At 36.2% G+C, this 13,815-nt stretch overlaps 1 protein-coding gene across 2 annotated transcripts in view; it reads right to left on the minus strand.

Annotated features, from left to right (window-relative positions):
- The window catches only part of ACAP2 (ArfGAP with coiled-coil, ankyrin repeat and PH domains 2), a 144,289-nt gene that overhangs the window by 80,903 nt on the left and 49,571 nt on the right, over positions 1–13,815 (minus strand). For both annotated transcript variants that reach the window (XM_057738754.1, XM_057738753.1), the window contains exons 3-4: positions 4,809–4,928; positions 3,982–4,035 (exon numbers count right to left, since the gene is read on the minus strand). In XM_057738754.1, coding sequence (XP_057594737.1) covers positions 3,982–4,035; positions 4,809–4,928 — 174 coding nt within the window. The remainder of the gene's footprint in view (positions 1–3,981; positions 4,036–4,808; positions 4,929–13,815) is intronic.

Consider the following 13,815-nt stretch of genomic DNA (forward strand, 5'->3'; position numbering starts at 1 on the left):
GAGACTAATGAAAACAAACAAGACAAATATCTGAAACCTATGGGAGTCACAAAAGCAGTTCTAAGAAGGAAGTTTATAGTGATACAAGCTTACCTCAGGAAACAAGAAAAATCTCAAACAACCTAACCTTGTCTAAAGCAACTAGAGAAAGAAGAACAAAACCCAAAGTTAGTAAAAGGAAAGAAATCACAAAGATCAGAGTAGAAATAAATGAAATAAAGACTAAAAAAACAAAAATATCAGGGAAACTACTGATTAAAACTGGTTCTTGGAAAAGATAAAACTGATAAACCTTTAGCCAGATTCATCGAGAAAAAAAAGGGAGAGGGCCCAAATCAATAAAATCAGAAATGAAAAAGGAAAGGATACAACTGACACCACAGACATACAAAGGATTACAGAGGGAATACTACAAGCAACTATATATGCCAATAAAATGGACAACCTAAAAGAAATGGACAAATTCTTAGAAAGGTACACTCTCCCAAGACTGAACCGGGAGGAAATAGAATATATGAACAAACTACCAGTACTTAAATTGAATCAGTAATTTAAAAACTCCCAAAAAGTAAAAGTCCAGGGCAAGATGGTTTCACAGGTGAATTCTACCAAACATTTAGAGAAGAGTTAACACTTATCCTTCTGAAACCATGCCAAAATGCTGCAGAGGAAGGAACACTCCCAAATTCATTCTATGAGGCCATCATCACCCTGATACCAAAATCAGACAAAGATATCACAAAATAAGAAAATTACAGGCCAATATCAGTGATGAACACAATGTAAAAATCCTCAACAGAATATTAGCAAAGTGAATCCAATAATACATTAAAAGGATCATACACCATGATCAAGGGGGATTTATTCCAGGGATGCAAGGACTTTTCAATATTCGCCAATCAATGTGACACACTACATTAACAAATTGAGGAATAAAAACCATATGATAATGTCAGCAGAAAAAGCTTTTAATAAAATTCAACATCCATTTATGATAAAAACTCTTCAGAAAGTGGACATAGAAGGAACCTACCTCAACAAAATAAAGGCCATACATGACAAACCCACAGCTAATATCACACTCAACAATGAAAAGCTGAAAGCATTTTGTCTAAGATCACGAACAAGAAAAGGATGCCCACTCTCACCACTTTTCCTCAACATAGTTTTGGAAGTTCTAGCCACAGCAATTAGAGAAAAAAAGAAATAAAAGGAATACGAACCGGAAAAGAAGAAATAAAACTGTCAATGTTTATAGATGACATGATGCTCTACAGAGAAAATCCTAAAGATGCTACCAGAAAACTACTAGAGCTCAGCAATGAATTCAGTAAAGTTGCAGGATACAAAATTAACATACAGAAATCTGTTGCATCTCTATACTCTAACCACCATGCATCAGGAAGAGAAATTAAGAAAACAAGTCCAGTGGGGGGGAGTCAAGGGAGGGAGGGAATATGGGGATATGTGTATAAAAACAGATGACTGAACTTGGTGTACCCCCAAAAAAATAATTAAAAAAAAAAGAAAACAAGTCCATTTCCCATCACATCAAAAAGAATAAAATACCTAGGAATAAACCTATTTAAGGAGGCAAAATGAAAAGACAACCTACAGAATGGGAGAAAATATTTGCAAACATTGCAACCGACAAGGGATTAATTTCCAAAATATACAAATAGCTCATACAACTCAGTATCAGAAAAAAACAAACTCAATAAAAAAACGTTAAGACCTAAATAGAAACCTCTCCAAAGAAGATATACAGATGATCAAGAGGCACATGAAAAGGTGCTCAACATTGCTAATTACTATGAAATGCAAATCAAAACTACAATGAGGTATTACCTCACACTGGTCAGAATGGCCATCATTAAAAAGTCTACAAATAATAAATGCTGGAGAAGGTGTGGAGAAAAAGGAACCCTCCTACACTGTTGGTGGGAATGTAAATTGGTGCACCCGCTATGGAAAACAGTATGGAGGTTCCTTAAAAAAATAAAAACAGAACTACCATACGACCCAGCAATCCCACTCCTGTGCATATTTCTGGAGAAAACTCTAATTTGAAAGGATACTTGCACCTCAACATTCATAGCAGCACTATTTACAATAGCCAAGACATGGAAGCAAACTAAATGTCCATCAACAGATGAATGAACAAAGAAGATGTGGTATGTATACAATGGCATTTTACTCAGCCATAAAAAAGAATGAAATAATGCCATTTGCAGCAACATGGATGGACTTATAGATTATCAAATGAAGTAAGACAGAGAAAGACAAATATATGACATCACATATGTGAAATCTAAAAAAATGATACAAATGAACTAATTTACAAAACAGAAATAGACTCGCAGACACAAAAAAACAAATTTCTGGTTACCAAAGGGAATAGTGCAGGTGGGGGGTGGAGGGGGAGGAATGATTAGAAGTTTGGGATTAACATATACACACTACTATATATAAAATAGGTAAACAACAAGGACCCACTCTATAGCACAGGGAACTATACTCAATATCTTGTAATAACCTATAATGGAAAGGAATCTGGAAAAGAATATATATGTATATGTATGACTGGATCACTCTGCTGTACAGTTGAACCTAACACAACATTGTAAATTACGTATATTTCAATTAAAAAGTTAAAATTTTTATGCATCAAATGACATTATCAAGAAAGTTAAAAGACAACTTATAGAATGGGAAAAATTACTTACATATCACACATCTGATAATGGTTTAATATCCAGAATATATAAAGAGTTCAATAAAAAAACTAAAAAATGGGCAAAGGACTTAAGTGGACAACAATGGTAACAATGGCAGAAGAAAATACATGAATGACCAATAAGCAGATGAAAAGATACTCAACCACATTAGTCATTAGGGAAAAAGAAGGGAGGGAGGGAAGAGGAAGGAAGGAAGGAAGCAAGGGAGGAAGCAAGGGAGGAAGGAAGGAAGATAACAAATGTTGACAAGGATTTGAAAAACTGGAACTCTCTCGTACATTGCCGGTGGGAATGTAAAATGGTGTATAGCCTCTGCGAAAAACAGTCTGATGGTTTCTCAAAAAGATAAACACAGAATTACCATATGACCCAGCAATTCTACACCTAGATATATATCCAAAAGAACTGAAAGCAGAAACTGAAGCAGATACTTGTATATCATAATTTTGGTGCAGATAAAATCTGAACCACAATTAAAATAAATATCAGATAACTTCATCCTTAATATGTTGTCAAGAAAATTTAAGAAAATCAAGTTAACTAAGGACCAAAAATTAACAGATTTTACAAAGAATATAAGTATTGATATTCTGATTAGAGATACCCTGCTAACAAGTTTTGAAGCACCAAATAAATAATTATATGACAGCCATATATGTTAGGCTTTTTAAAAAAATTATAAGAAATATATAGCTTACAAGTTATATTTTCAATAAACTTTCACAAAACTTATAAAGGAATTTCATGACATTCCAAAACTAATACATATCCCTCATTCCTGAAGATTTGCCCTCAAATCTTAAACACACACATAAATAGCTCAAAGAATACAACAGTATTTAATATTAGCAATTGATTAGACAAAGGGGATATATTTGTATCTTAATAAAAAATAGCTAAATTTAGAATGATGACTTGTATGTCTTTCTTCTTGAAATAACTGCTTAAAAACTTACAAAGGCACAACTTAAAGGAAAACAATTAACTTTTATGGGTGTGTACTTCATTGAAATTAAAGTTCACTATTATAGAATGGGAAATAATATACATATACTCTCTCTTTCTCTCTCTCTCTCTCTCTCTCACACACACCCACACACAATTTAGATCCACTCAACTAAAAAGTTGTTAACAAATCAAAGTCATTGATTTCCAACTTGAGTAATTTTATAAAATCTTGCCACCAAAGAAAAATACTAAAACATAAATATGGTCATAATAACACCTACTTACTAACACTTACTGTGTGAAAATTTATCATTTCTTGAAGACTGTCAGAAAATTTGGTCAAACTTGTCTATGAGAAAAAAATCAAAAGAAAACCAAGTCATTTAAGAGCCACTAATATAGGCCACAAAAATGTTACTTCAGCATTTCTGACAAAGATCAAGTTAGATTGTAAACAGTAACCTTTATTTCTCACTAGAACAATCTTACTACCTCTCAGACATGCTCTGCAGAGACATCAAGTCTACACGTAGTAACATAAAACCCTAGAACAGTCAAAGACTTAGACTGCCCTATCAACACTATTATGATAACAAATCGAAATGGCATATATAAACCTAAAGGTGAAATTGAGTATATCAAGACTGTGCATCTATGGATCAAATAATCATCAAATTACACCCATTTCTTCACCAGTTATTATTCCTTATAAAAGAAATATCACAATACCACATAGTACAGCAAGCAGCCTAAGTTAACACTGCATAGCTAGCTGACCGGAACTTTCCTACGCAGCCCCCAAACGTGCAGGCAGATGCTAACCTTCGGTTAACGCTCTCTGCTTGCCCTGATAAGCATGACCCTACTCTCCCTGCTCAGGTCCCCGTGCTGATGCTTCAGCTCACCTAGCAGCAGGTACAGTAAATTTACATTCACAATGCAAATCAACCAACACCTCCTAACCGTCCCAGAAAACAGGATTACATAAGACAGTACCAACAGGTGACAGCTTTTCCACTTCTAATTTTAAGGACCACTACTGCTCTTAATAAGGTAAATGGATGCATAATACTTTAATATCTTGTTGCATTTATCATTTTAACTAAGTTTAATAATACTAACCTCAACTACAGCATCATTGCTAGAATACTGCGCCAGGTCTCGAATCCCATTCATGAACTGCTTATTTGCAACACAAAAGGCTTTTCCAGTATCAATCATTGCAATACATAGCTTCACAAGCTGAAAGAGAAAAAAATCATATCATTGAAAATAATTTTACATATTACTTAATTGAACAAGTGTTACCAATAACCACATGAGATAGCCTAGTTAAGATAAATTATAGTTCATCAATAAACCCAAAACAGACTAAATGAAAATTGTTCTTCTTTTTTCTTTTGGCCTATAAAGTAAATTCATAAGAAAGCTATACCAAAAAAGCTGACCTTTCAGGAGGCAGAGGCTGTCTGAGAACAACTACCAATCATTTCATCAAGTTAAATTCCACCCCAGAAATTAAACTCCATAAAAATGAATTAAGCACCTCGTGGAAGGAAGAGAAGGAAACTTTAGGCAGAGCAAGCAGTATGAAAAAAGATTTTTAAAGACCACAACTGTGGTACGGGTACGGTGGAGGAAAGGGAAGTAACCTGGCATGGAGGGTTAGTCATGCTGGTCATTTTAATATCAGACCATCAAAGCAGAACTGATTAATCAGCCGTATTTCTCCAATGCCTACCATTCTGGGCACTGTGCTAAATCTTAGAACTGAGCTTCCCTCTCTCTTTCTCCCATGCATCCCCTCCTTTTTTTCATCTTTCTCTTTTTCTCTCTCATTCCTTTTCTCTCTCTCTTTTTCTCTCTTCCTTTTTTCTTTCTTTTCTTTATTTCACTCAGATACAGAACACTTTCCTTAAGCAAATAAAATCTTGGGTGAAAGTCAAATATAAAAAAAGATAAACGTGGAGCTGCTCTAGGGGCCACCAAGAAGAGGATAAAGAGTGCAGGAAAACTTTAGAAAACACCTCAAGGATCTCAGGAGTATAATTTAAAACTGCTACCTTGGGGCCCAGAGGAACAGAAGTGAAAAACAATCTCTGGTCTAATTCTAACCATTAGAAAAGCAGATAAATTCTATTTAGCACAAACACAACTGCTATGTTCATCAAAACCATGAAAGAGAGAACAAAGGAAGAATGTCTAATGAGGACTGTTCCTGGAAAAGGTAACACCTGAGAAAAGCCCTGAAGACCAACAGGAACTAGCCTATCAGACGAGGCTAATAAGAAGACACTTCTCTAGCAAGAGCACATGCTAAGGCCCCGAAGCTTAGAAGGCAGGGCAAACCAGGGGCGCTAAGTAGCTTAGCACAGGGTGACAACACACACAAAGGCCAGATCAGGAAAAGCCTTGTGCGCAAAGCTGAAGTGTTCACATTTTACATGAAACGAAATGGGGAACAATAAAGACATTACATGGGTGAGCTAGATGCATCCTGTGAAATAAGCCAAGTGGAAAGTCTATCAAACACAAGTGAAAAGAGATGTTTAAAGATCAAAAAAGAGAAGTGTGCCGTAGGTAGACAGGAGTCAGTGCTACCGCGCTACAGCCCAGACAAAAAGCAGGGGTCAGAGCGTGTAGAGCACGGGTTCCCAACCCCCAGGCCACAGACTGGTGCCCTGGCCTGCCAGGTACCAGGGTGCACAGCAGGAGGTGAGCAGCAGGCGAGCAAGCAAAGCTTCACCTGTGTTTACAGCTGCTCCCCATTGCTCACATTACCGCCGGAGCTCCACCTCCCGTCAGATCTCTGGCAGCATTAGACTCTCACAGGGGCGTGAACCCTTCTGTGAACCGTGCACGAGGGATCTAGGCTGCATGCACCTTATGAGAATCTGATGCCTGACGACCTGAGGTGGAGCTGAAGTGGTGATGCTAGCCCTGGGGAGCGGCTGCAAATACGGATTATCAGCAGCAGAGAGGTCTGACGGCACAGAGACCATAATAAATCAATGCACTTGAATCATCCCGAAACCATCACCACGACCACCCCACCCCCGTCCCCGGTCCACGGGAGAATGGTCTTCCATGAAACTGGTCCCTGGTGCTAAAAAGGCTGGGGGCCGCTGGTGTAAAGTGAGAACCCCACAAAGGAGACTAAAGAGGAAGCGGGAAAAAGGTAGGAGGAAAAGTGAGAGATTAAGTTCATCAAAGTTGAGAAAGAACAAGTATCAACAGATGGATGATAAATAGGTTGAAAATCCATAAAGGTCAAGTTTTTATTTAAAAACACTTAAAAAAGGCTGTTGAGTCTGGTGACAGAGCCCCCAGCATCGCCAGTGAGAACAGTTTTAAGAGAAACTGGGGGGGCTGTAGCTAGACTGTAGTGAGTTATGAACGTTGATGAAGAAGACATAATGATAGATCAATTCTTCCCCAATACATACTCCACAGAATATCCAAGTGGAACATTCTATACCAAAATAAGGATTCTGTGATCAAATAAGTCTGGGAAACTCAGTTTGTCAAGTTAAATAGATTTCTTTATTACTAAACTTTTAAGAGCCTTTGATATATTAATGTGTATTATGAATTCTAAAAGAGAAGTATAATCTGCAGCATTTCTCAAAAATATCTGACATGGAATTCTCTTTAGAGGAAGCATTCTCATAGGACCAATGTTCCACAAAATCTACTAGGAGAAATGCTAACAGAGACTAGTCCTTCAAACAGTTTGCTATTTTCAAAAAAAAAAAAAAAAAAAAGAGGGTACCTCAAAAACCAAAAAAACTAATTCTAAAATTCATATGGCGTAACCAACATGCAAGAAGAACATTAAAAAAACTGAAAAAGAGAAATGAGGTGGGGACATTAGCCTCATATGTTATTAAAATATACAGGTACAGTAATTAAAAGTCTGGTAATGGATGTGACAATAGATGAATTGGTCAATGGAAGAAAATACAGAGTCAAGAAAGAGATACAAATATGCAGTACTTGATTAAAGTAACACTCCAGCCAGTGGGGTAAAAAATTATCCACTAAATGACATATGGACACTGGATAGCCATGTAAATGGGAAAAAAAGGAAGAAACTAAGTTGTATTCCAAACCCTCAAATTAACTTCAGATGGAATACATATTTAAACATAAAATATTAAATCAGAAAACCAAGAGAAAGGAGGTAGTATTTTTTCTATAACCTCAAAGTAGGAAAAGTCTTTCTGAGAAGGATGCAAAACTCAAAAGCTGTAGAAGAAACTAATCAATTCAAATACACAGCAATAAAACATCTAGGTAAGAAAAAAAACTTTGTCAAAAGACAAATGACAACATTGGAAAACAATATTAGCAACAAATCACAAGGGACCAATTTCCCTACTACAAGAAAGGGTATACAACTCATTTTTGAAAATCCAACCAGCCACTAGGGAAAAAATGGCTGACAGACATGTACAGGTTAATTCCCAGAAAAGAAAATTCAAACATACCTAATGTCCATGAAAAGAAATTCAATCTCACACATAATAAGAGAAAGGTAAACTATTTTTTAGAGAAGAGCAAAGACCAAAAAGTGTGACAGCATGCTGTTTTGGAGAAGGCAGATATGGGGAAATATGCACTCACACATTGCTGGTGGAAGAGTAAACTGATACACTTTCTATGGAAGGCAACTTAGCAAGAGCTACAAAAATTTTAAACATACATGCCCTCAAATGTAGCAATTTCACTTTTAGAAACGTATCATACAGATATATTTACAAAGAAGTCACATGACACACATGTAAGTCATTCACTGCAGCCCTAGTAAAACACTGGTAGCAATCTAAGTATCCACCTGTGGGCAACTGGACTTGTAAATTATGATACATCCATAAAATAAGATACTATCAGCCCTTAGAAAGAATGAGGCAGCTCTATAAATAACAGTAAGGAACTAAATCTAAATTATATACTTTAAAAAAGCAAAATGTAGAACAATGTTATTATCTTTGTCCCAGTGGGGAGGGAAGAATACAAATACATGTAATCTTTTACATGCTTAAGAAATTTCTGGAAGAACACACAAACTAGTTCAGGTTCTCCTCTAGGAGACAGATTAGATGACTAATTTTTCACTGGATACCTTTTGTACCTTTAAATTTTGTACCACATGTGTGGTACTGCTTATTCAACAAATCAAATAATTCAAAAATAATTAAATTGAAAGTTTCCATAAAAACAGAAACAGAGAGACGGGTTGCAGGACATTACAGTTAAAAACAGGTTTCTCGGCTCAGTTGGTTTAGGTTCAAATTCTGCTGCCAAACTTAACGCTCTGATTCTGAGAGACCTAACCTCAAGAAGCTTCGGTTTCTTCCGTATGATACCTAACAGTGGCACCAAACCATAGAAGGTTACTATAAAAGAGTTTAGATAATGCACATAAACATCTCAGCACAAACTGTTACTGGCACATGGTTAATACTTGATAAAGATTTGCGATTCCTTGTCAGAGGTAAGATTTTTCTTTTGTTTGGTTTTGTTTTCATTCAAGAGAAACAAACATTTTTGTTTACTTAAAGAGGTGGTAGAGAAGGGAAAGGAGAGAGATGGCTAAAGCAAAGTCCTAAGAAGTTAGAGTTTGAAATTGCATAGGAAAAGGGATACTTTTATCACTCAAATGGGGAAAAAATGGAATAAGGACAGATTCTGTTAGGTTTCTAGATTAAAAGCAAGAAATAAAGGTGTTCCCAAAAGGAAGGAAGAGGCAAGTTCCTCCACTAAGAATGAGCAAGGTGGTAAATCTTGAGAAGACAGTTAAATATAAGAGCTGCTAAAGATAGTAAGATAACCTGATTGAGTCTTGAAAAAATTGCTTTGTGTCAAGAATCCCAGGAATGTGTAGCTCCACCAACTAATTTCACCAAACAATTGTGTCACTTCTCCTATACAGCTTTAGAGACCAGAAATGGGACAGAGAATACAGATGGTTTGACAAATATAGTCAGAATTCTGCAGAATAGGTGTTATGGAAGGGAAACTAAGGTCTTCAGAAGAGAAATAATGATGTGATAAAGATTATACGTTATAATGACACGATAAAGATGTGATGTGATTAAGAACAGACTGGTAGGGTTCATAGCAGTATTATCCATAATAGCCAAAAAAGTGGAAACAACCCAAATGTCCATCAATTGATGAATGGATAAATAAAATATGGTACACCCATACAACAGCATATTATTCAGCCATAAAAAAGGAAATACTGGAAATATTACAACAGAGACAGATGAACTTTAAAAAACATTATGCTAAGTGAAAGAAGCCAGTCACAAAAGGTCAAAGGTTCCATTTATATGAAATGTCCAGAACAGGCAAATCCATAGAGACAGAAAGTAAATTAGTGGTTGCCAGAGGACGTAGGGATGTAGGCAGAAGGAAACTGCAAGTGACTGCTAACAGGTACGGAGTTTCTTATTAGGGTAATGAAAATGTTTTGGAATTAAGTAGTGACAAGGGTTGCATACATTGTGAATATACTAAAAACCACTGAGTTGTACATTTTAAAATGGTAGGTTTTATGTTAGACGAATTTTATGTCAATAAAAAAATTTTTTAAAGTGCACTGAATAAAAAAGGGATCTCAAATATTGGAAGTGGACAGACTAAAGACTAGAAATCTAGATAAGCCTGAAAAACAGAAGCAGGAGGAGTCCAAGATGAGAACTGGAAAGACTGGAGACTCACATCAGAAAATAAGATATCAATGAGCATTCCAGTTTCAGAGATTAGACTTTGAGCAACAAGGAACAGCATATGGCCAGGAAAACAGGCATCAGAATTAGAATAAAGGTCACTATCACAGGACTTGGAGAGAAAATGAAATTGTCACTGCAGCTGAACCACATATACACTGCAGCTATCCAGGAAGAAGGACTGACTTGGTGATAGACAGATAGACAGATGGATAGACAGACATACTTTGCCAGTGTCAAAGTCTTTATTAGATGACAGCGATGACAGCTATAACTAAATAACATAAGCCTACAAAGAGGGAAGAATTTTACCTAAGAGTAAAATGGGGGGTTTTTTCCCCCGTTAAAGACAATCTGTCTTCAAGGAGCTCTAACAGTCTGTTGAAGAGATACCAGCATCATTAACATTGATTTAGAATTTATCATGTGCCAAAGCACTTAACATGTATTAACACATTCACATAATAACCCTATAAGATAGATACTCTTATTTTCCCAACTTGCCCAAGGCCATACACCTTAGTAACTGGTACAGCCTTATTCAAATACAGCAGCCTTGCTCCAGGCTTTGTGCTTTTAACTACCAGACTACGCTACAAACCAAAAATTACAGTAATATTATAATTTAAATGGAGGTATAATTTTAAAATGTAAGAAATGTAAAAATGCAAGAAATAATGCAATACTTGAAAAAGAACCTAAGTTTGGTAGTACTTGAGCTGTCATTGAAAGGGTATCTGCTTAACAAACAAGGAGCAAGCATTCCAGTGAGAAAATGCAATAGATACAGAAATTATATCTACATGGCAACTTTGATGCTCTGTGATGTTGCCAATGCCAGAATACCTGGCAGAATGGATAAATAACTGGACCTAGTTAAATAATGCAATCCATTCACGGAGCATTATTTATCAGAAAGAGGGTAACTAGTAGTGGCATACATTATAAGCAAAATAAATATAAGCTGAGTCATCAAGCCAGTTAAACCTGCTGCTGCCATGATCTGCAATGATATTTACAGGTGCAACCCCTCCCCTCTACCAGTCCTCGAGTGCCACCACCCTCAATAACAACCATTTCTTTCTCCTCACAGGCTCTCATCTCTAATTTTAAGGCCTCATAATTCTAAAGTAAAAATGATCAATAACAGCTTAAGAATTTGGGAAAGGGACACTATATAAGGGACCGAGATCTTAAACTAGAAAAATGTAAAAGTAATTATAGAAGTTCTATTTGGGTGAAAGATGATATTTTAAAAGATGTCCAAGTATCCACGATGTCCTTAGTAGCCCTTCAGGTAATATGGACCTTAGAAAGGGTTTAGGATCCTTAGTACTGAATGCCAATAGTTTAACAATTTGCCTTAGACTTGAATCTTGTGGTTTTAAGATTCTACCAGTCTCTCAAACCCCAAGTAAATGATATAAAGGGGGGAAAAAAGATAGATGCTCCTAAGAGCAAAATCATTAACAAAAATACCATAAGAGGATTCTGTTTAGATACTTTAAATTTTGAGGTCCACCCCTGACACAAAGTGTTTTGATTTAGATGCAGTTCTACGCAAAGAGGATTGATATCCTTATTGTATGAGATGAGTCAAAAATTACCCGCACTCCGGTTATATTAAAACTTCTGTTGGCCACACTGTCTTATTAGCGCTTTCTGTTCAAGTCTACTGTCTCCCCAGTCACTGCTGTGCAGGTGTAACTGATGTAACAAAACTGGTGCGAGGAAAAATGGATGCCCCATTTATGATCTGCATGAAAGAAGAGCAGCGTGCAGTGATTCACTTTTTGTGGTCTGAGGGTGTGCACGTCTGCACACACTGCCCACGCTATCAACACTCTGCAAAATATTCATTTTGAGGTGTTAAAGCATCCTCCCTATAGTCCTGATCTTGCTCCATCGGACTTTCACCTGTTTGGTTCCCTGAAAGCAGCCCTACGAGGATGAAGATTCACTTCTGTGAAGAAGCGAAGACAGCGGTGCGTTCGTGGCTCGCAGCTCAGCCTAAAACATTTTTTAATGAGGGAATACGAAAGCTTGCTGACAGATGGACAAAGTGTATTGAAAAGCAAGGGGATTATGTCGAAAAATGATGTATCTGTCTTTTCTAAAAGTTAATTAAAATAAATTCTACAGCCAGAGTGTGGATAATTTTTGACTTACCCTTGTACTACTCCATGATTCTCTAAAAAGCCTTGTCCTCCTATATCCTTTCTAACAAATCTACCAGAAAATCAAAACTATATCTTCTGCTGCCTACCTTAAGGGTTTAAAACTTTGTTTCACTGAGTCCTTAAAAATAAACGTAACACCTCAGGGGAAAATAATAATAACAATGACAACAACAACAATGATCCCACGCATATAATTTTAAATACAAAATAAAGGTTTTGAAAATAATATGCTTACCAAAAATTCTAACTTAGTTTTTAAAAACACTTGCCTGGAAGCTTGCTAGTGTTCCTCAGAAAATTTCCAAGTGGCATGTGCTCCCTCAACACGGATCCAGAAATATAGCGGTGCACAAGAAGAGCACTGAACTAAGAATAGAACAGATGGGTTCTAACCCTGGTTCCGCCTTTTCTAACTCTGTGATTTGAAGCTAGTCCTGCTCACTTTCTGGGCTTTGGTACCCTTGTATATAAAATGGAAGTAATTCACTTGTCCTACTTACCTCACGGGATTATCATAAAAATTCAAAAACATACTATATGTCAAAGTGCTTTGAAAACTACAGAGTACTGCACAAAAACAACTTACTACTAAAGATATTCTAAAATTATTTTGTTTTACATATATATCTAATAACTATTGCCTTATATAGTTTCTATACCATTTGCATTATATACATATATTTAATGATTTTTCAAAACATCTGAGAGCCATCGGTCTAACTGATGTATCCTGCATCCCTGCTATCCCAAGTGCAGTCTGTGGAACAACAGCATTGGCATCACCTAAAACCTGGTTAGAAACACAGCTCTCAGATAACCAAGACTTACTGAATCTGGACCTGTACTGTCACAAGAACCTCACATATTTCTATGCACAGGAAGGTTTGAGAAGCACTGCTTTACATAACAATTCCATTTACAATAATAATTACATAAATAGGAAATAATTTTCAGAAAAGGTATTTCAAATTTATGCATCTATCTCCAAGAATTTTAACAATGAATGATGGTTACTTAAGGTCAGAAGCCATGTCTTACTCATTCTCATGTTTTTCTCTGTTATACAGCAGATAACATTTCTTGGGTAGAGGCAGGAAAAAAAGAAAAGATTATCAATAATTAACAGAGAAGATAGGAAGCAATGTACATTTCCCCTTGCACAGACTATGACGATTTAATATCCATTATCAAATACATATTCAACATTTCTGG

This window comes from Hippopotamus amphibius, chromosome 6 (assembly GCF_030028045.1).
Source record: "Hippopotamus amphibius kiboko isolate mHipAmp2 chromosome 6, mHipAmp2.hap2, whole genome shotgun sequence".
Classification (NCBI taxonomy): Eukaryota; Metazoa; Chordata; class Mammalia; order Artiodactyla; family Hippopotamidae; genus Hippopotamus; species Hippopotamus amphibius.